The sequence below is a fragment of the Chionomys nivalis genome, chromosome 20, assembly GCF_950005125.1.
Source record: "Chionomys nivalis chromosome 20, mChiNiv1.1, whole genome shotgun sequence".
Lineage (NCBI taxonomy): Eukaryota > Metazoa > Chordata > Mammalia > Rodentia > Cricetidae > Chionomys > Chionomys nivalis.
In genome coordinates this window covers 31,644,471-31,668,148 of record NC_080105.1, presented here as the reverse complement: position 1 = coordinate 31,668,148, position 23,678 = coordinate 31,644,471, and the positions used below count along the sequence as shown (strand labels likewise).

Genomic DNA, 23,678 nt, shown 5'->3' with positions numbered 1-23,678 from the left:
AGCTCGGAGAGCTCGGGGACCGCGCGCCCTCGCTCGCGCCCACAGCACAGCTGCAGAGCGGCGGGCGCAGCACAGTTCTGCCAGCCACCGCTGGCGCTTGTTGGGCCGCGTTGCCGAGGGAACGGGAGAAACCATTTTCAACAGGCTACGGGTGGCCTCCGGAACACTCAAATCCGCACAGAACATCCGAGAAGATAAATGAACGTCCGTAGGACAAGGAAATCTCGGTCAGAAAAAATTCTCTCAAAAACAACCTTCTGTTTTCCGGCCCTAAAGCCACCGGCGAACTGTTGCAGTGTGGTACGCTCCGTGACGGCTGATGCGAAGCATTCTGGGAGTTGTAGTCCGCCTACCGGGGTTCGGCCTCCTGAGGGCTTTGACGCCACTTCCGGGCCGACCTTGGCTTGCAAGAAATCGTCATTCCTGTCACCTCCAGGTGGTGAACCTGGTAAGTGATTCTGATTGTCAGTGACCCTCCTGTGCTTCCTCCTAGGACTTCAGCAGCCGTTAGGAGAATGGCTCCAGTCTCCCGGGAGGAGCCGGCCCCGAGGGGCCAAGGGTGGCAATGCAAAATTTCCTCCCTTGGGTGTCGCAGCTGCCTAGCATCCTAGCACCCGGACTGCCGATCCTCGGGGTCAGTCATTGCATCGTGACAGTGAGGCAGTTTTTGGTGTATTCGGGAGCGATGAAGAAAGAACTCTTGATTTTGGAAAGATAGGCGTAACTTCCTTCGAAGCGTCTACTCCCTTCGCTTACGTGCCACCGCACTCTCCTGGCTTCAGCTCTGGTCTCCTAGCTCGGCCAGCTCCTGCCATCTGTACCGTAGATGCTTATCTTCTTCAGATATACTTGGCACCCTGAGCTTTTTCTCTTCGGAACCCATCTCATAAATCTACTTAACTGCTTCCCCTTAAATAGATCGTTCAGGACTCAGCAGTTGTCGAGCTGACTCGCCATTTCCACCTCCCGCTCTCTCCACACTCTTCCGTTAGAATACACATCTTGGCAGATAACCCAACTCACCCCTCGTGTGCCCACCAAACACTTGACTGTGTCCCATCTCAAGCCAATAGTCAAATCTTTTGGATTCTACTTCTGAGCGTCTATAATATCACCTTCTTACCCTTACCATCTGGAACTTTGCCGTCATCCACTTGGGTCCTATTCTTAGTGGTCTTTTGCTTTGCTTTGATTTTAAGACAGTGTCTCACAAAACCCAGGCTGTACTTGAATTGGCTACACAGCCGGGAATGACTTTGAAATCCCGATCTTCCTGCCTTCACCTTCCCCGTGTTGGGATTACAGTCATATACCACATCAGTCTTCATACATGTTGCTTTAAGCAGGCCTTCAGCAGGTGGTCACTCTGCCTGGAATGGGCACTTTCCAGGCACACACACACACAAAAAAAAATGCACACACATACTACACCTCTTTCCTTTGGAAACTTTAAGGCTTCTTTCAATAGCTAATTGCCCTTCAGATTTCAGCGTAAACATTACATCCCCAGAGAGACTCATAATTCAGAAGCCTGAAGACACTCTGGGGCTTTCACACATGGTTTCTTAAGGAGTCTTCGTAACAACCCTGGGAAGCTGTATCTTTTTTTTCCCTGCATTTACAGACGAGAACACATGTAAGTGCCTTAGTCAAACTCATACAGGAAATGCCTGGGTTAAAATTTACTCTTCCTTGTCTTTTACAACTTCAGTTTAAGTTTTTTTATTCAAATAGTAGTAGTGTCTTTATCAAACATACCGGGTCAGGCAGCAGTAGCACACTCATTTAATCCCGGTACCCAGGAGTCAGAGGCGGGTGAATCTGTCTGAGTTCCAGGTCAGCCTGTACTACATAGTGAGTTCCAGGACAGTCAGAGAGTCGCAGGGAAACCCTGTCTTTAAAACACACACAGAGAGAGAGAGAGACAAAAAAACTTCTTACTGGTTGCTCACACAATATTTTCCAATCCTTTGGTTTGGTGTCTTATGATAAACAATAGGATAAATGGACAGCGTTATGTATTAAACTTTTTGTTTGCTTAGAATGAACTCAATGAAGTGGAATTGGACATATGGTATGCTCTTTTAATAAGTTAGAGTGGATAAAATAAATGCTATCACTCTTACAAAAAAGTGACAAGAAATTTGCAAAATAAAAAACAGTAATGGTACCGACTTCCTAGTGTTCTGAGGATCAAAGATAATATACCCCCAGTGACTAGTCATTTAGGGCAGCAGGTGTGAGTGCATGCTCATTTGTTTCAGTACTGGGTGAACACAGAAACTGTGTTAGTACCTTTGTGACTGCTGTAATAAGACACCATGCACATGACCAAGAGGTTAGTTGTGCTGTCGGTTCCAGAGACTGAATCTATGATGGTGTGGCGAAGCCTCCAGAGCAACCAATGAGCTCCCATCTGGATCCACACGTAGGAGGCAGAGAGCATCCTGGGATGGTGGGAGGCTCTTGAAGCCCCAAAGCCGTCCTCCATGACAGACCTCCTCCAGCAACATCACACCTCTTAATCCTTCCCAAACAGTCCCACCCACTGGGGACCAGGTCTTCAGATGTGAGCCTACGGGAGTCATTCCCGTTCAGAGCATCACAGGTTCTTATTGTGTAACGTAGTTCTCGGCCCGTTCAGGGCCTGTTCGAGAATCCTCAAGGTCACCCCCACTTAAACACACATTATGGTACAGGTCTTTTGTTATCCTTTGCTGCCAAAACTCAGCATGAGGATCCAAGTTGAGAACTGCTGGTCTCTTCCGCTTTGCAGATGCTTTTTTCTCTCTGTCAGTGGCAACCAATGCCCCAGGCCATGTAAAGTCTGTCTAAAATGCTTTCTCTAGCTATGTGTTATTCATGTTGCTGGCAGTTAGGTTAGCTTCATTATACTCTAATCTCGGTGTAAGATCATGAGTGGACTTTTTTTTTTTTTTTATTGGTTTTTCGAGACAGGGTTTCTCTGTGGTTTTTTGGAGCCTGTCCTGGAACTAGCTCTTGTAGACCAGGCTGGACTTGAACTCACAGAGATTCGCCTGCCTCTGCCTCCCGAGTGCTGGGATTAAAGGCGTGCGGATGAGTGGACCTTTTAAGACAGTGAGTTCTACCAATGTCTACTCTCGCCATCAGTGGGTACTCTGCTCTCATTGGCTTAGCCACAGTCTCAGCCATGTTAGACTCAGTGTTCTTGTCACATTCTTAAACTAGTTTTATACCACTGATGTTTGCGTATCATTGATAAATGCATCAAGACTATGATTAAAAGCTTCAATGCATTGTAGTCACTATGAATGGAAGTAGGGAGGCTTTTACATATTCTTGTGCCTGGGCCAGCCTTATGCCAATTGATTAGGATGTCTGGGCATGCCTCCTGGATGTCCATACTCCTGGGTGTCAGAATTTTAAGCTCCCTGGGGGATTTCAGTATGAAATTCGGGTTTGAAAAACACTTTTTAGAATTTGCAGGGGTTGTATATTTCCGCCTAAGGAATTAACCTGTGAAATTAGTGCAGAATTAGTGCCGTACCCTAAACTGAAGTAGATTCTAGTTTATGTGAAGATGAGTTTGTTTCGCTTAAATGGGAATTGTGGTTACATTTGTTCTAGGTGATCCCCAAAACCATGGATATACTCTTCAGAATAAGAGGAGGCTTTGATCTGGCTTTTCAGCTAGCCACTCCTAAAGGTACGTCTTTCCAAAATGTAAGGTCCGCCTGTACTACTGGACGGTTTGCGAGTCGGGAAAGGGGACTGGAGATTCAAACACACAGAGACAGAGACACGGGTCATCCTTGAATTCCCCAAGAATGTCCCCTTTATTGGGTTCAGGGGCAGATTATATAGGGATCCTTAACTGATAGCCACGCCCCAGCCAAACCCACCAGAAATCACTCCCCTGCCATCAGGAACTCCTGAGGGTCTCGTGCTCAGAGCAGCTGCAAAACACAGGAAAACAGGTTGTTTTGCTCAGAGCAGCTGCAAGCATTGGAAAAACAAGTTGTTTACAGGAAATTCAGGGTCTGGGGGTCCACAGCCCCCAACACCAAAGCTTCTTTATTATCAAATTTATAGTGATACATATTGAGGATAACATAAGAAAAATAAACTACACTCAAATTAAATGGAATTTAAATTTAGATTCTCTATTCTAATTCCCTGACCAGCCCACAGGGCACCTCTGAACCTTTAGGGCTGTCTTGAAGAAAATTTCAACCTCTCTCTCTCTCTCTCTCTCTCTCTCTCTCTCTCTTGCACACGCGCGCGCTTGCACACAGAAGTGAACTATCCCGAATGAACACAGTGTAGACAGACACCTGGAACTGCGCACTGCAGAGTTGTAATGTGCGTTACCCATGCCCTAGTACCCAACTCTCTTAAATGCTGTAGTGTATTGCAATGTTAGAAGAAATTCGGAGTAGAAAATCAGCGAAGATTTTTATAAAGCAAATTCCAGGATGTCTTCTAGCTTCTGGCTGAGGATAATGCTGAACACTGAGACAGACAGTGCCCAGGGAGGAGTATGGGAAATCACGGCCCAGACGCCTTACTTTTGAGATGCCGCTGGGACATCGAGTTCAGGTTTCCAGCGAGCACTTGGTTGAATCTGAAGCTCAGCAGAGAGTGGTTGGAACGGGGTGGAGACCGTGAGATCGGAAGGACACGGCTAACTCTCTGACAGTAAATGAAATTACCCCTGACAATGCCTGGTGATCTTGGAGGCACAGATATTCTGAAGATAAGGGATGAGAAGTGAAGGGGGCCCGAAGAGTGGCTGCAAACAGGAGCAGGGCTTCCCTTTGAGCGTATGTAAATTTTTGTAATGATCGCTTTTTTAAAAAGCTAGTATTGTTTGTAAATTGTTATAGACACTCTAAAAGCCATCGGGTGAAACTTATGGTCTCAGAATCCGAAAGGCAGAGAGGCCAGAATTCTGATAGTGATTGAAAAGTGGGGGGCGGTGTTTGAGAGTTGCGTCCTCTGTGCTCTACTTTTGCCTTTCATTAGAAACGTTTGTCAAGAACGCACTAAGACAGGTGTTGAATGACCTGACGACCAAGCTCTCTTCAGACGCCCTTGTATTCAGAATCCACAACAGCTCCGTCTATCTGTGGCCCAACAGCGACACTAACACGGCGGAGCTGACCGACAGCGCGACCTGTAAGAGCATAGTGCACCTCATTCCGTGAGTGTTTAAAGCGTCTCTGGAAATATTTTCATAGCATCATTTCGTACTTGTAAATGTATTCGTGTATTAAAATTTTAGATTTGAGCAGGAAGAGGATACAAAACGAAAATTCCTAAAAAAGAAAGACAAAAAGTCATCAGACACGGTAAGCAAATATGTCTTCTCTACTGATAAAAAAAATCTTGAATTTGGAGCTGAGTGAGGTACAGGTGATAATTTAATACTGCCCTCCTAGAATATTGAGGCCTAGAAATATTGAGTGTCTGTTTTACATGTCTAAACATGTTTTCTTGTTCCAATGTGTAATTTTGAAAGTGTTATTTTGTTTTGATCCTGCAAAACCAAAGCTGATTTGGGTAGGTTTACACATTGCTTAAAAGTAAATGAGAAGCTTTATACAGCGATAGACCATGCAGTGCCGGACAGTGTCGAAGGATTTCATTTTTGCATGTTGTCTGTCTGGTCTGCTGATTTTTAAACCAGCGTTAGGGAGCCCACCACACACACAGCTTCCAGGGTAGACTCTTCCAAGTAGGAAGTGTTTAGTTAATGTTTTAGTTAAAACCGTAGTGTTTTTCTAGGCTGGACGGGAGGCATTAACTAAACTGTGTGTGAACATGGAAGCAGTACGATCCGATCATGGCTGCTTTTCCCACCGCTGTGATAAAATCCTCTGGCCAAACAACTAGAGTTTGTTTTAGCTCAGGGAGGAGAAGTCGAGGCGGCAGGAACTTGACAGAGCCGGTTAGAATGAGAAAGCAGTAGCCGCTGCTCGGTTCCTTTAGTTTATACAGCCCTAGACCCCAGTCAGGGAAGAGTGCCACTTCACAGTCAGGGAAGTCCCCAACAAGCATGCCCGGAAGCCCAACTCCCAGGCCATCTAGATTCTGTCAGGTTGGCAGTCAGCACTAACTACCATAGATATATTTAAGAGACACAATGGGCTGTTCTTAGAACTAGCTAGAGATGGCCTAACTAGTTCCTTCCTTGAGTAGACATGGAAGTGGGTGTTTTAGTTTGCTTTCTGTTTCTTTGATAACCCCATGACCAAAAGCAACTTGGGCATGTGGGTGGGGTTATCTGGTTGACAGGTCTTCACGACAGACTTTCCCTGAGGGAAAGCAGGGCAGGAACAGAAACAGGAACCAGAGAGGGGGAGGAAAGCCACTTATTCTCCTGGCTCATGCTCAGCCAGTGTTCTGATCCCACCCAGAACCACCTGCCACAGTGGGCTTGGCCCTCCTACATCGTTTGACAATCAAGAAAGTATCCACAGGCCGGTCTAACGGAGGAAAATCTCCAGTGGAGGTTCCTCTTTCCAGGTGTAGCCAGTAGATAGCAAAGAGAAGCCTGCCCGTGAGGGAATATGAGTTCAGTTTGAGTTTTATTTAGGACACCACTGACATATACTGACGAGCTGTTAAATTTTAAAACATGGAATGTACAAAAATCATAGCTTAGAGATGAGGACTTGGAAATTATTCAAAAAAGTATACACTTTGAGGCGTACACAGCAGCTATTTTGCAGTATGCTCCCCAGTATAGGGTCTGTTTGTGCTTGCTTGTGGTTACATTCCCATATCTTTAGCTGGCATGTTATAGAAGTGTGTCCTAGTATAGCATATTAAATAAGCAGTTGCTTCAATGTGTTCTGCATTGGTGATGTGGACATTTTTTGCCAGTTACATAAGGCATTTACCAGTTTCTGTTATAGCTAATATCTCATGGAAGGCAGTGTGTTTGGTATCCTTTTGAAATTTTCTTTTTGGTGTTCCCTACTTCAGTGAATACATTAGTCCATATGTATCATGTACTTTTCCTGTTCCAGTTTGGGAATCAGTCATTCTCCGTGGAGCGCGCGCGCGCAAGCACACACACACACACACATGTGTGCGCGCGCATTCTCATGTGCCTGTATAAGTTGGGTTTCTGCTTCTAGTTCCGCCTCAGCCTCACAACTTCTCCAGCTAATCCCAGTGAGAAGCCCGGCTCCTAGCATCCTCTAATTCTGATAATTTTTTTCAATACACAGAAAGGAATTTCAGGATTGTCTTACATATAGTTCTTTGGTGTTGGCACTTTTTGTTTGATTGGCTTGTTGCTGTTTTGAGACAGGGTCTCACCACGTAACTCTGGCTGACTTGGGACTTGATAAGTAGACCAGCCTGGCATCAGACTCACAGAAATCCACCTGCTGAGCAATTTTATTTAAAGGTTTTCTGTTTTGCTTTTTTACTTTAGGTCTGTGCGAAAGTGGAAAGAATAGTATGAGCCCAGTGTGCCCTACACATGGCTCTGATATTTATAATATCGTGGACACTCTGATTCCATGCACTCTACATCCATACAGATTATTTTGAAGCAGAAAGGGATTTCCTGAAGTTACTATCTGTAATGTAGTTTTATATGTCATTGTTTAAAACTCTATTTCCCCTTTATATGTAGACTTTAATGTTCCACAAGTTGACTCTTAACTGTCTGTTTGTATAGCAACAAATAGTAAACATAGATCTCATGCTGGAAATATCGACCTCTCTGGGAGCCGTGACCCCCATCATTGAAAGGGAAAATGAAGAACACCACTACATTAATATGAACTTGCCAATTGATGCAGTTGTGTCTGTTGCTCCAGAAGAAACATGGGGAAAGTAGGTATTTTATATTTTATAAATATTTATATATATCTTATAAATGCGGCCACATTTAAGTGAGGACCCTTCCTTAAAGTAATCATAACTCAGTTCTTTTAAAGATATCCTGTAAGTCATATCCAGGGTGATGGGGCTGTTTTTACTATGATATACTCCTTGCTTTCAACCTAAGAATCATTGAATAATTAAATATATATTTGGAAGAAGTAGAATGGCATGCTGAAATTTAGAAGGCTTCCCTTTTTATCCAGTCAGAGAAAATACAGCTATTTTGCATAATTTAGACTTTGCTTGACCAACCTTGTCCAGTGAAGTGTTGTACTCTGTTCGGGGCACGTTAGCCGTACATCTTCATTTTAGCCACCATATCTTTCGTTAACTCACTTAAGTATCTTCCACAGAGCTCGCAAACGTCTAGTGGATGCCGTTCATAGTCAACTAGTTGATGTGGAAAAATGCATTTTGAGATATATGAAAGGAACATCTATTGTAGTCCCGGAGCCGCTGCACTTCCTGTTGCCAGGGGAAAAGAATCTCGTAACAGTTTTATATCCCTCAGGAATCCCCGATGGTCAGCTGCAGGCCTATAGGAAGGTAAAGGTGGATCCGTTATTATAAGAAAAAAGTCTTCTTGTTCAGTTTTTGCTTAAGTATAATTTGTAGTAAATATAAATTATTTTATGGTTTAATTTAAAAGTGCAGAGATGGGCTGCTGTAGAATAGAAACGTCATGGAATTTCTTTGTGATGTGATTAGTGGTAAGAGCTTGCCAGTCTAGCATAGGGGGGAACATTTTCATTTCAGTGCTCAGTGCGGGTCATGTGATTATGAAATTTCATTACTTTCCATAGTGAAAATAGAAGCGGGAAGATGTACATGCCGAGAGTAGCTGATGTGCGTTAAGAAATTCCTTTCCCTCCGTTCCCTCCAGATCTATGAGAGAACCAGCAGTACAGTACAGAAGGAATAGGGAATCCATGCTAACTCTGACTGTGATACGTGGTAATATTGCAACCACAGATAAGGTTATTTAAGTTTCATTAGAGAAGTTTCATAGAAAACCAGTCCAGCACATAAAGAAGTGAGATTTATCAACCAGAGGACTGATTTTTAGAATATGTCTTTTGGACCTGTGGCCTTACCTGGCACTCACCAAATTGTGTGCTAAATACCGCTCCTGAGTAATGCTAGTCCTCCACAGTGCTCCAAAAGTTGGAGATGAATTGATTTTCAGAGACAATGGAAGCTGACCTGTTGAAACCACTGGGTACACTGGAGATTGGCCAGACTTTGACAATAAATATTGTATGTTTTATGAGGTTGAGAAAATAGTGCATTGTAAACATTGGTAAATGTTTCTCCTCATGCCATCTTGGTTGCCATCTAACTTCTACTCTGTATTTAATAACTGCACTGATATGTCTAAACTATTATAAACATGATTCCCCAAAGTACTTTGATGCATCATTGTGAATTATAATTCCTGATGTACAAACTCTCCCAATTCCAGCAGGTTGTTTTCACGTCTCCGTCTCCCCGGCTGGTTTCCACTAGGGAGTGTAAACTGGCCTGTCTGTTCACCAGCTGACCTTAACTAATTAAGTCATGTTTCTGAAAACTTATAGCTAACATTTCCTGTTTTATAATTATTGAGTTTGAGTGTCTTAACTGAAAATCTAAAATTCTTTTCTCTGTTTATTGATTCTGGTTTTATTTAGGAGTTACATGACCTTTTCAATCTGCCTCATGACAGGCCTTATTTCAAAAGGGCTAATGCTTATCACTTTCCAGATGAAGCGTATAAAGATGGCTGCATTAGGAATCCGCATACTTATCTGACTCCACCTAACATAGAGGGTAGCGTGGTGAGTTCAACTAGTTTTTATGAGACTTGATCCATTATTGTCATTCATTGTTTTGGGTTGGTTCCCAAGAGAAGTTTTTAAGAATTGATTCCAATTGTGTGTCATTCCCTGAAAAATAATTCATCACTTGTCTCTTTTAAACCTGTGTTTAAGATATCATTTAAGGAGTCAGGTGTGGCACTACACACTTTTAATCCCAGCACACGGATGGCAGAGGCAGGTGGATCTCTGAGTTCAAGGCCAACCTGGTCTACTGAGTGAGTTCCAGGACAGCCAGGGCTACACAGAGAAACCCTGTCTTGATAAAACAAAAACAAAAGTCAGAAAACCTCCTTTAAGATAGCTGTAATTAGTGAGTGGAGGGGAGGCTTAGTATTAAGAGTGTTTGCTGTTCTTCCATAGGGCATGAGTTCATTTCCAGCACCCACGTCAAGCAACTCACAGCTGCTGTTACCGCAGCCCTTGGAGACCTTGTGCTGTCTTTTAGCACGCACATGCACACGCACATGCACACGCACACACACACACACACGCACATGCACACACACACACGCACACACACACACATGCAAATCTCGTTTTAAAAAAAAGCAGTAATTAGCTTAGAGTATCAGTACACACTTAGAGTATCAGTACACACTGGGTTTTATGCTTTTCCATATGAAGTTGAGTACCATTCTTTTGAGGTCTGAAGAATTTTGCTGGGACTTTGATGGGCATTGCATTGAATCTGTAGGTTGCTTTTGGTAAGATTGCCAGTTTTACTATGTTAATTTTACCTACCCAAGAGCATGGGAGATCTTTCCACTTTCTGGTGTCTTCTTCAATTTCTTTCTTCAAAGATTTAAATTTGTTGTCATACAAGTCTTCCACTTGTTTGGTTAGAGTTACTCTGAGATATTTTATGCTATTTGTGGCTATTGTGAAGGGTGTTGATTCTCTGATTTCTTTCTCAGCCCATTTATCATCTGTGTACAGGAGGGCTACTGATTTTTTTGAGTTAATCTTGTATCCTGCTACATTACTGAAAGTGTAGAAGTTCCTTGGTAGAATTTTTGGGGTCGCTTATGTAAACTATCATATCATCAGCAAACAGTGAGATTTGACTTCTTTTCTGATTTGTATCCTCTTGATCTCCTTTGGTGTCTTATTGCTCTAGCTAGGACCTTAAAAACTATATTGAATAGATATGGAGAGAGTGGACAACCTTGTCTTGTTCCTGATTTCAGTGGAATCGCTGTGAGTTTCTCTCCATTTAGTTTGATGTTGGCTGTTGCCTTGCTATATATTTATTACCTTTATTATGTTTAGGAACATTCCTTGTATTCCTGCTCTCTCCAAGACCTTTATCATGAAGAGGTTTTGTATTTTGTTGAAAGCTTTTTCAGCATCTAATGAGATAATCATGTGGTTTTTATTTTTCAGTTTATTTATATGGTGGATTGTATTGACAAATTTTTGTATATTGAACCATCCCTGCATTTCTGGAATGAAGGCAACTTGATCACGGTGGATGATGGTTCTAATGTGTTCTTGGATTTGATTTGCCAGTATTTTATTTAGTATTTTTGCATCAATGTTCATGAATAAGATTGGTCTGTAATTCTCTTTCTTAGTAATGTCTTTATATGGTTTGGGTATCAGGGTAATTGTAACCTCATAAAAAGAGTTTGGCAGTGTTCTCTCTGTGGAACAATTTGAGGAGTATTGGTATTAATTCTTCTTTGAAAGTCTTGTAGAATTCTGAGCTGAAATTATCTGGTCCTGGGCTTCTTCTGGTTGGAAGAATTTTGATGATTGTTTCTATTTCTTCAGCAGTTATAGTTTGTTTAATTTGCTTATCTGGTCTTGATTTCATTTTGGTAAGTGATATTTGTCCAGAAAGTTGTCCATTTCCTTTACGTTTTCCAATTCTGTGCAATACAGGTTTTTGAAATATGACCTGATGATCCTCTGTATTTCCTCTGTGTCTGTTGTTATGCCCCCCTTTTCATTTCTGATTTTATTAATTTGGATATTCTCTCTCTGCCTTTTAGTTAGTTTGAATAAAGGTTTGTCTATTTTGTTGATTTTTTTTCGAAGAACCAACTAAAAGAATATAACAATAAGCCATTGTTCTGTGAAGGCGTTTTATAAGGGTCTAGAGCAGCGTTCTCAGCCTTCCTGTACTGCCCCTCTTCAATACAATTCCTCATGTTGTAGCGCCTCTCAACCATAAAATTAGTTTTGTTTCTGCTTCTTAACTGTAATTTTGATACTGCTATGAATTGTAGTGTAAATGTGTTTTCTGATGGTCTTAGATGAACTTTGTGAAAGAGATTGCAACCCAGAAGTTGAGAACCATTGTCTAAAGTAAAAGTCTAGTTCTACAACAGTAAATATTACTCTGGCATTTCTACAGAATACGTACTCTGTCTTTAATATTTTACTACATTTCTTTTTTATAGATTTCTGTGGTTCAGGGCATCTACGCTTATCATCATTATATGCAGGATCGGGTCGATGACAATGGCTGGGGTTGTGCTTACCGATCCCTACAGACAATCTGCTCATGGTTCAGACACCAGGGATATACAGAGAGGTCCATTCCAACACACAGAGAAATTCAGCAGGTACAGAGCTTGCCATTTTAAATTAAAACCAATTTGTTTTCCATTAGCTTTTAATATGACATTATAATTATTACTACCCCATGCCATAGATTTATTTTTATTAAAAAAAGTATTATCTTACTCGTAATCAATTAAAATACACGTAATATAATTTTAATAGATACCTTGCATATGGATTTTTTTTATTTTTTGTGTTTTTAATACATAAAGGCTCTTGTTGATGCTGGCGATAAGCCAGCAACATTTGTGGGATCTCGGCAATGGATTGGATCTATTGAAGTACAGCTGGTACTAAACCAACTGATTGGTGTGACTTCAAAAATACTGTTTGTTAGGTAAGGATACTTCATAAACCAGGTATGTCATTTCTAAAGTGACAGTTTATTATTTTTGTTAAAATAATAGAAAAATGACATTTTCTCCTTATTTATTTCCAATCATTGCTCTTCCTCATTGTCTCATTGCTTTATAAATCTCACTTTTTAGAACAAGCTGTGATATATACATGTATTTTCTAGACTTAATTTTAGTCTATACAAGGAAAACATAAATATCTTTGGGTAAAGTTCCTGATATAAAAGGTAGTTTTCTAATGTTTAAATCTCCAAAAAGTGTTATAAGGAGAAAACCAATGTTGATCACTGACTATTGTGGTTTTCTTTTGGTCTTTTTCTTGTTAAACATGTTAATAAACCAACAAATACACAAATAATATATTCATTTACATTTTTTATAATTCTAATAAATAAGAGAAAATATAAATTAGCACATATCAGCTTCTCTGACCGTAACTTGCATGTTTTTTATTAAACATCTATGAAGTTTTTAATTTCATCTCCATAAACGTTATACTCTGATTTCTCACATATGGTTTAAAATATTTACTAAGCCGGGCGGTGGTGGCGCACGCCTTTAATCCCAGCACTTGGGAGGCAGAGGCAGGTGGATCTCTGTGAGTTCAAGACCAGCCTGGTCTACAAGAGCTAGTTCCAGGACAGGCTCCAAAACCACAGAGAAACCCTGTCTCGAAAAACAAAAAACAAAAAAACAAAAACAAATAAAATATTTACTAAATAAATAAGATATAACGTTATTGCAGTCAGCACTCTAAATCCCCCGAGAGACAAGAGAGGGAGTGCTCCTGAGTTTGAGACTCCACAGGCTATGACAGATATCCCCCAGAGGCCGAGAGACAGAGGCCTGAGGAACCACACTTGTACAGCCTTGCACAGGGACATCATGGTTGTCAACTAGAGTAAACACATGGCCCAATGTACTAGGTGGTTTGGGGGCCATTTCTATCACCCCGGAAGAGGATTCTGACTATGTCTGTATAATCACCAGCTATTCTAGGCAAAGCAGTTACTGGGGATCACACCCCACATAACTGCTAGGCACAACATAAAAAACTGGGAATGACTTTTCTTCTACTTTGTTAAATAATAAGTTAAAGACTTAGAGACTTTCCCATGGGCTTACATTTTAAACTATCTTGTATTGATAACCGCAGTAACAGTATTCATCACCCAAGTACATAAAGTACATTTGATCTCACAGCTGGAACTGTGAAAACCAGTAAGAAGTAATGGCAGATAAAGTAGTAAAGAACTATTTTTAAAACTTAAAGTGTGGGGCTGATGAGGTGAAAGACACTTGCCACCAAGCCTGGCTACCTGAGTTTAACTCGTGGGACTCCATATGTGTGCCATAGCGCAGGTGTACACATGCACACTCAAAGTAAACATTTTAAGAAATTACAGAAGGTTTCAAAACACTAAAATATTTGTGTGTTCCCTGCCCGGCCAAGAGTTACCAGGTTTACGCCGCCTGGTTCACTTGCGGAAGTAATGGATCTACTGATGACTGAGCTCACCACTTCTTCCTCTTTCTTTCCTTTCTAAGGATGTGAAATTTGCTTTGGCCTTTTCATCTGATCTTTCAGTGTGCAGTACAATACTCTGATGACGGTGGGCTGTAGCAACAAGTTAGCTTCTGGTTTCCTTCTCACTAAGGGAAACAAGTGGGTGTGTTGCTAAGCTCCGCTGTTTGATGTTAGAGATACTGAATAAATCTTTACTCACAGTATTTTCAACTTGGAGTGCTGAGGAGTATATGTACTCCTCCTTCTTCTGTCTTTCTCTTCTCAAAAATGAGAGGGACCTTACTGTCCAAACACTCCATAATACGGTGCACTTGCAAACACTTTGACGTTCTCACAGAGAATAGATTAGCCAGAGAATCCCCTCTGTCTTACACACAAGCTGGTGTCACTGGTCCAGTTTAGAGACAGAAAGGATATGTAGACTGTGCAGAATGACGAGGTGGCCAGCTCCAGTCTCATGCTGAAAATCCACAGCCTTAATGCAGCTCCAGAAGCAAAAAGATGGAGTCTTTCTCTTTCTTCCCTAGTTAGTACCCTGAAAACTTTAGGGTTTACACTGCTCTAAGTGGCATCTGAATCAGGTCCCTGCCACTTAATTTTTTTTTTCAGATTCACAAACAAAAATATTGAAAGCATTGCCTTCCTTACTAATTACTTGACTGAATGCTCAAAATAGTTATCTGATAGACGATTTCTTTTTATTTAGTCAAGGATCAGAAATGGCCTCTCAAGGACGAGAACTGGCGAACCATTTCCAGAATGTGGGCACTCCAGTAATGATTGGTAAGGCGTTTTGGACATGTTGTGTTCTTTTCGCAGAGTGGAGAATAAGTAAATCTTATTTGTATAATGTTTTAGTGTTACATAAATACTAGTCATTTTAAATTGGGTCTGGAGCAGTGGCTTACGGGTTGAAAGCACTGGTGGCTTTTCCATTGCTTTTAACTGAGTTCAGTTGCCATGCAGTGGCTCACAATCACCAGTGGTTCCAGTTCCAGAGAGCCCACGTCTCTTCAGTGCATCACATGGTGCTCAGACATAGATGCAAACAAAACACCTGCATACATAGAACAAAAATATAAACATTTTAGGGTCAACTTAGGCACACTACTCTTAGCATTTTAATTTCCAAAGCGTAGAGAAGTTGCAGAAAAGATTTAGCAACCAAGAATAAGTGCTAAAAAGAAAATGATAACTGTTTGAACATTTAAAGAGCCAAGAGCAGTATTTTTAAAAAGGCGAAGCCACTTGGCCAAGCATCATGAGTCATGACTCTGTCTCTAGCTTGGCTGATTCTGTGTCACAACAGACTGCTTACCTTCACTGGGTTTCCTTGTAAAATAAGATCTGATTAAATGAGCTAAAGATACATGACTCTGAAACAGAAGATGAACGTGTAAGAAATGGAGGTAGGCAGACGTCAGCAGAGTAGCACGAGAGCCTAGTGGGTGGATGGGCTGGAGATGCTTAGCAGACACAAGAGCATCTGCCGGGAGAGGCACCTCAGGATCATTACTGCACTGGCAGGAGTTGGCCCCTTGGTGGCCCTTTCTCAGTTGATCTTAGGGAATTTTATGAATATAGCAGTAGAATATAAACTTTGTGCGATTATAGATATGATCAAAGTATTTCTTACATATTTATATTTCCATAACACAGTAGCTATTAAATATGTAATCTTATCCTTTCAAGTATATTTGCCATCATGGTATTTTACAATATTGGGAAGACTGTTCTAATGCTATATTACTTAACTTAATTAATAGGCAAAACAATTAGTTTTATATTTGAACTGAATAAGCAGTTGAAATTAATGTATGCTCTAATATATATATATATTTTTTTTTAATTTTTTTTCCCTAGGAGGAGGAGTATTGGCTCACACAATACTAGGAGTTGCATGGAATGAAACTACAGGGCAGATAAAGTTTCTGATTCTAGACCCACATTATACAGGTGCTGAAGATCTGCAAGTTATCTTGGAAAAGGTAAATGTCTGTATCTCATAAATATAAGACTGTGGCCATGCTGGGCGGTGGTGGTGCACGCCTTTAATCCCAGCACTCGGGAGGCAGAGGCAGGCAGATCTCTGGGAGTTCGAGGCCAGCCTGGTCTACAAGAGCTAGTTCCAGGACAGGCTCCAAAGCTACAGAGAAACCCTGTCTCGAAAAACAAAACAAAAAAAAAGACTGTGGCCATTAACAAAGATGAGCCAAGGGCAGCTGCCCTCACAGCAGTGTCTGTAAGTCTGTTGTGTAACTGTATTCTGTGTAGGAAAGACAGCAGGAGTCACAAAAGGCACAACGTTTATAAAAGCTTTGCTGTTTACTAAACTTCCTAATAGAACGTGACTTGTTTCCTTTGCAGATTTGTAGCACGTACAGTTGTACTGTCTCACCAGTGTCTTAAAACAAGAGCAGAATAAACTTAAAATCAGGACTGGGGAGAAGGCGGAGCGGTTAGGGGCGCTTGCCCTTCTTGCAGAGGAACAAGTTCATTTCCCAGCACACACTTTATGTGGCTCACCACCACGTGTAACTCCAGCTGCAGGGTATCAACACCCTGAGTACAGATACACACATACCTGTAATAATTGTACAATCAGTGAATCAATAGATAAGCAAATACCAGTCATTATGGAGATGTGATTACTTCTCACTATGTACTTATAACATGATCAGTCTATAAAGATTGGAAGTTGAGGCAAATGTAGAAATATTTGTTGACATAATATCTCACTATGTACTTATAACATGATCAGTCTATAAAGATTGGAAGTTGAGGCAAATGTAGAAATATTTGTTGACATAATATTGACTACATGGGACATAAATCTAAATTGATTTATAGGCAGCTAATTCTCATATGAAAGGCTGGGGAGATAATTCAGCAGATAAAAAAAAACGCTTTCTGCCCACCTGACAACATGAGATTGTTCCCTAGATCCCACATGGTAGACAAGAACCAACTCCTGCAAATTGCTCTCTGACCTCCACAAACACAAAATAATAAGTTTGTTTGTTTTTAGATAATAGCAACATTGTCCTATTCAGTAGCAAAATATTGATTCTTCTGGCATTTATGAGTACCCAGTCAGTGTCAGCCGTAGCCCTAAGCATGTCAAAGGATCCCTCAGTCTCCTGGAGAGGGACAGAGGGCTGTCCAGAAGGATTCTCAGACAAGAAGTATGCAGATCTAGGTTTAGAAGGCTGTGGAAGGACTCCTTAGATGGAGGGCAGGGAAGCTAGACTGTTCCCCCAAACTGAATGAGCTTCCTGTGCTTTAGCCCAGTAAGGAGGGGCGGGGGCGGGCCAGACAGAAAAGCTGAGCTAGGATTTAGATTTTATCTTAAGAGCAGGTAGAAACTTTCATTGTTTTCATCAGGGGCGTGTTACGGGTGATAAATATGCTTCTTTCTGGCTGATTAATGGGCTTCGCCCCTGATGGAATGATTTATCCTGAAGCCATTAGATAAAGAGAGTCGTCATCCCTGATTACTTCTTGTGAGAACTGTGCCAGTTACATTTGTGTAACTTTAACCTCTGATGCACACTGAAGCCAGGGCACAGCACCAGTGACTTCCTGGACTCCAGCAGATGACGAAGCAGTAAAGTTCACCGTCCTGGCCTAGTTCGGTTTCTGTTGAGGATAAAAACAAAAGCACCTGGGGAGGAAAGAGTTTGTCTGGCTTACACTTCCTGATCATAAGCTGTCATCGAGGGCTCTAGGCAGCACAGAGGCAGAAACTAAAACAGACTGGGGAGGACCTGTCTGCTGGCTTGTTTTCCATGGCTTGCTCGCCTTGCTATCTTACACTCCTCGGGACCACTTCCCTAATGCCTGGCACTACCCACAGTGGGTTCGGCCCTCCTCTTCCAACTAGCATCAAGAAATGCCCCCACTCATGCCCTCAGGCTGACTGACAGAAGCATTTCCTCTGCTCACGCTCCCTGTTCCCAGGTGTGTCAAGTTGACACCAAGATTAGCCATCTCACCTCCTCCGAGCTCCCCTGTACGCCTTCCCAGGCTGGTTGTCTGGAAGTACGAGGCCATGTCTTTTTGGTTACCAGGTTTGTCTGTGTGAGAATATTCAAATGCCCAAAAGTAGAGAGTGTACAATGTTTTAATTCTCTACTTTGACCTTGCTTAAATTTTTACAATTAACAAAGAAAAGAGCCTGATCAGTGAGTTCCCCCTCTCCATACTGAAAAAGAGCTAATACACTCTAGTCTAGGGTCTCCAGGTCCATGCCGAGCACCAGCAGCCTGGGAGCTAGGGGAGTGAGTGACTTGGCTCTCAGCGTCTCAGCGTAAGCATTCCGCATTGACCTCGATGTAATACGGGCAGTCATCAGCTTCCTGTAATAAAATCAGTCTGGCCATGTGGCACACACCTGTAATCCCACGTGGGGGTAGGAGGTGTACTGCTGGCCCCTCAGGCTAAACTGAGCAAGTTACAGTTTAAGACTCTTGTCTCAAAGAGAAAGTAGAGAAATGAGTGACCCTACAAGAAATATGATAAAACTTTCATATTTATAATAAACCACTAAAAAATACTCTTTGCTAGAGAAAAGGATTAAACTTGAAAACTAGAAGCAAACAGCCTGTGAAGATCAAAAAGAGAACTCATTTCGTTGTATCTGTGTCACTGGATGGCGCATATGTAGTCTTTTCTTTTCTTTTTTTTTTTTTGGTTTTTCGAGACAGGGTTTCTCTGTGGTTTTGGAGCCTGTCCTGGAACTAGCTCTGTAGACCAGGCTGGCCTCGAACTCACAGAGATCCACCTGCCTCTGCCTCCCGAGTGCTGGGATTAAAGGCGTGCGCCACCACCGCCCGGCCACATATGTAGTCTTGTATGGACTACTACGTAAAAGTACCAGTAAAGCTGGCGCAGCTACCGATTGCCTTTATCTTAGAACTAATGGAGTATAATGTCTGGACTAACAATTGCTATAAGGAAGTGATTTTTTTTTTTTGATGACATCTAAAGTATTATAGATTTTTTGCTTTGTTCTTTTTAAAAATGTAGAAAGTCTGGTTTACTTTGGATTGCTGTGATAAGCACTATAAACAAAGCAACTTGTAGAGGAAAGGGTTTACTTCATCTTACAGTGCAGAAGTTGGGACAAGAACTGAAGACTGCAGAGGAATACCACTTACTGGCTTGCTCCACTTGATTTTTTATGTGAGCCAGGATCCCCTGCCCAGGTCTGGCACTGCCCACAGAGTACTGGGCCCTCCCACGTCAATCATCAGTAAAGACAATTTCCCACAGGCAAATCTGAGAGAGAGGCATTTTTCCAATTGAAGTTCCTCTTCCCAGATGATGGTAGCTTGTATCAAGTTGACAAAAAAGTTACTTTGCTCCATTTAGGAAGTCCTTGAATTAGACCTGTGTGAGTTTCATGTTAGAGTTTCCCGCAGATTCCACTGTGGACTCTTGGGCTATAAAAGGTTTTCTTTCCTTTCGTCCAAATCTAGGGCTGGTGTGGATGGAAGAGCCCAGACTTTTGGAACAAGGATGCATACTATAACTTATGCCTTCCTCAACGACCAAATGCTGTTTAAATGCTATTTAAATTATCTTGGAGTCAAGATTATAGATATGAAAGAGCTGTTCTATGTTAATAAAAGCAAGCATAATTTTAAATTAAATCTTGGCTGTGATTTAATTTAAAATATTTTTTTTAAAAAATAGTAAAGAATTCACAGACATTTCTATTCCTTTAATAGTCTTTTAATAAGTTAAATAACAAAACATGCACAGCCAAAATATAGTCATGTAAATACATGTATTCATGAGTGTCTCTTCACTTAGAAGAAAGCTTTCCTCCTCAGGAGTTTGTCTGTATGGTAAGCCACAGCCATGGCTTGTAGATCTGTCTGAAGTGAAGCCCTTCCTCAGGCCTCTTGCCCAACAAGGTATCTGTTTTGGGGGAAAAGGAAGAAACATGTTGACATTAAAAACATTTTTAAGGGGACTGGAGAAATGGCTCAGTGCTAAGAGTGCTTGCTGCATAATCACGAGGACTGTAGTTTGGATCCTGCACCCAAGCAACAAGGCAGACATTCTGCAAATGCCTGCCTGGCCTGTACGCCAGCTCCAAGGAATCCCATGCCCTCTTCGGGCCTCCTCAAGTACCCTTGAACACACACAGGCACATGAGTGCGTATTCACACACACGCACGCACATAGCCTTTAAAAACAAAAAAACTTTTAAAAGGAGGCAGTCTTTCCACAAATCTCTACCACACAGGACAAATTTTGGTCTCTAGAAGCTAGCAAGTAGTAATTATGATCCAGGGTAAAACTTTAAGAAAAGTCTACTGGACCTTTCGACCAGAGTGCTGCTGATATTAATTAAGTGCAACAGTAAACTCTGCCAGAAGAGAATCTGGAAAGGAGAGAGAAAGGAGCCGCTGGAAGGTCCTTACCAGCACTTCCTCTTCAGAGCTCTGTTCTCTACACCTGTCACACTCCGCTTCTGTCTGAGCACCGGAGCACGGGGGTCACACGATGACTTTGCCAACTGCATCCATTTAATCGTCGTTAGAAACCTGGCACATTCTGGAAATCCACACGACCGAGCAAGATCTTCAGCTGTTTGCCCGTTCTTATTACATAAGCTGAAATTGGACAAAAGTGAAAATTATTACATTTCTAACAGTGGAAATTGTAGCGCATAGCCAATACTGGGCACAGAATAAAAAAAGGGACTAGTTGAGGAGCTGTGAGCAGAGCACAGTACGAGCACACACAGACACGCACACACACACACACGCACGCACATGAGTGGGAGTTAAAGAAGTTTAGTTTTGTCCACTGTTGTATGCTCAGTGACTGGGACGTTCTACACACCGTAGGCATCCCACTGCATTTTTATTCCATTAGCATACTTCACTCTTGAAATTCAAATGACTACAAGAGCGTTCAATTCTCTATGTTGAATACGAGAACTTCTATAGGCAGAATCTTCTTAAGCTAAAACTGCAGTAGAATCTGTCATGATGAGGACTTGCGCCCCCGAATGTTCAGGATCTATTTCCACTTACTCGATAATATTAGATAACATAAGGGAAAATATAAAAATACCAGCTTGAGGAGCATGAGTTGAATCCAAGAAACCAAGCCTGCAGCCCCTGATTTTATACTCACTTGATCTGGGCATCACTGGCCACAAGGAGGCTAAGGCATTCCAGGCTTCCAACTTTCGCTGCCTTGTGCAGTGGAGTCTCCCCCAGAACATCCTTTAGAACAAGACAGCATGTTAGTGTCTCCCGGAGTCTGTGGACGCCAGTGGGCGATCTAATAGTAGCTATGCGAGGAAGTCAGGGAAAACTGCCCTGTACCAACTGAATTCTTTATTCAATTGTATTTCTGATAAGGTTCTCTCATTGTGCTAATGCAAAGTTTCCATTAAAAAAACATGCAGCCACTTTCACATACATTAAAATTTAAAGGAATGCCCATAAATCAGAAGACAAAAGTTTACAGTGAAAAACATCACACTTTAATGAAGATGAAAACTACCGAAGAACTGATGCTGGGCATGTCTCCCACGTATTATTTCCTGGTCGACTGAGACTTGGACAGATAATAGCAAGCGCTTTTAAAACCACTGTAGATGTATACTGTGGTGATAGCCAGCAGGCACCTAGTGCTAAAGAACATTTGAAATGTGGCTAGACGGAATTGGGCTATGCTGTAAGGGAAAATACATACTGGATTGTGAAATACAGTATGAAAGCAAAAATAAAATAGCACATCAAGCATTACTGATGTATTTACATACTGAAACAATTTGATTAAATTATTAAAATTAATCTCATGGCTTATTTTTGCTTTATTAATGTGGATACTAAAAATGTTTCAAGTTACCATCATTATATAATATATATATTATATATATTATACATGTATATGTGTATGTATGTATGTATGCACACACATGTACTGGAAATTCTTTTTTTTTTAAATATTTATTATGTATACAATATTCTGTCTGCGTGTATGCCTGAAGAGGGCACCAGGCCTCATTACAGATGGTTGTGAGCCACCATGTGGTTGCTGGGAATTGAACTCAGGGCCTTTGGAAAAGCAGGCAATGTTCTTAACCACTGAGCCATCTCTCCAGCCCCTGGAAATTTTTATATGCATGTTTATACCAACTGAAACTGGCGGCTATGTGAAGACACAGGGTGGAGGGGAGGGTTGTACATAGCAACAATAGGTTACCTAGTTACCTGTTGGTTGAGGTCAGCGCCTACTTGCAACTGCCAGAGAAGAAAGCAAGCAAGGCCGCCACCGGCAGCTAGGTGAGCAGGCGACTGCTCATGGGGATCCGGGGGTGCGTTGACCGACGCTCCTGTCTCCAGCAAATTCTTGAGGCCATCATCCTGCAGGAAGAGAACAGATTGTCACTGTCCTGTCCTGCCTGAGCCCTCTCTGAGCTGAAAATCCACCCCCGGCTATGAAAATACCAAAAACCTAACAAGAGTTGATTTGGTAACCCAGCGGTCGGTCATTGTCACCCTTGCTTGAGCGCCTTAAAACGGATCTCTCCGAAGATTTAGCCTGCAAGACTTAAAGGGGCGGGAGTCTCACCTCCAGGTTGCAATTAAGCAACAGCATCGCCCACTTAAAGCAGAAGACAATAGTTCCCGGGAGCGCAGAGGGAGTGCGCTAGCTGCACACTGGCAGGTAAGACTGCACGGACGGCCCCAGCGCGGTTGAATTTAAAGCTCTCCGGGACTAGCAGGGCAGCTCCTCCCCGCCGTTCCCTAGCCCCGGAGCGCCCCACGGTTTATTTTCCCAGCCCCGCGGCGGCCTCACGTACCCAAACACAGACACGTGCAGCCCGGAACCCGGCAAAGGGAGGGGGTGGCCTGCTCTGCAGCCACGCCCTCTGATTGGCCAGTTCGAGGCTTCCCTGGGTCCGCCCCCTTGGGAGCGGAGCCCGGGCGGCCCTGGCACGCGTGCGCAGTGAAGACGATGGGCGGGGAGGGTGAGAGTCTAAGCTTATCTTTGACGGCGGCCATGATGCGTGCTGAAGTTGGCACGTAGGCCGGGTGGAGGGAAGCTCGTTTATCCCCTGGAGAAGCGGAAGTCGCTCGGGCAGGGCTTTGTGTCTGCGGGCTCGCACGTAGCCCGGAAAGGAGGGGAGCGAGCAGCCCCTTCCATCCCCGAGGCCAGGTCCTAGGCCTCCGGTTCTGCCTGCATCACCACGCTCCTGCGAGAGGAAGGGGGCTCTGCAATCTGGGCGCTGTGGACTCGCCTAAGTGAAGTATCAGCCAGTGCTGCCAGGTCTCTCCTGTGAAATAAGCCACCCATTGTCCGTATCCCTCCATAAATGTGATTTTTGTCTTGCTTTTGCTTTTTTTAAGACAGCTTCTCCATATTTAGATTCCCGAGATCTCCTACCTTTGTTTTCTGAATACTAGGATTACAAGCATGAGCCTGCAGGCCTAGCAATAAAACATT

The 23,678-nt window shown here is 42.5% G+C and overlaps 2 protein-coding genes across 2 annotated transcripts; one reads left to right on the top strand and one right to left on the bottom strand.

The window, feature by feature from the left end:
• The first annotated feature begins 360 nt into the window (after positions 1–360).
• Positions 361–19,905, top strand: Ufsp2 (UFM1 specific peptidase 2). The gene is made up of 12 exons (XM_057752739.1): positions 361–448; positions 3,610–3,688; positions 5,008–5,185; positions 5,267–5,333; positions 7,679–7,836; positions 8,241–8,433; positions 9,558–9,704; positions 12,152–12,316; positions 12,527–12,651; positions 14,905–14,981; positions 16,062–16,186; positions 19,679–19,905. Exons 2-12 carry the CDS (start codon positions 3,625–3,627, stop codon positions 19,763–19,765), a joined length of 1,386 nt encoding a protein of 461 aa, XP_057608722.1. The 5' UTR covers positions 361–448; positions 3,610–3,624; the 3' UTR covers positions 19,766–19,905.
• A 90-nt stretch (positions 19,906–19,995) lies between these two features.
• Positions 19,996–22,997, bottom strand: Ankrd37 (ankyrin repeat domain 37). Its single transcript, XM_057752740.1, has 5 exons — positions 22,803–22,997; positions 22,442–22,594; positions 21,354–21,445; positions 20,633–20,824; positions 19,996–20,123 (listed from the first exon to the last, which is right to left on the bottom strand). Coding segments are annotated over exons 1-5 (465 nt in total). The 5' UTR covers positions 22,830–22,997; the 3' UTR covers positions 19,996–20,122.
• Positions 22,998–23,678: the final 681 nt, after the last annotated feature.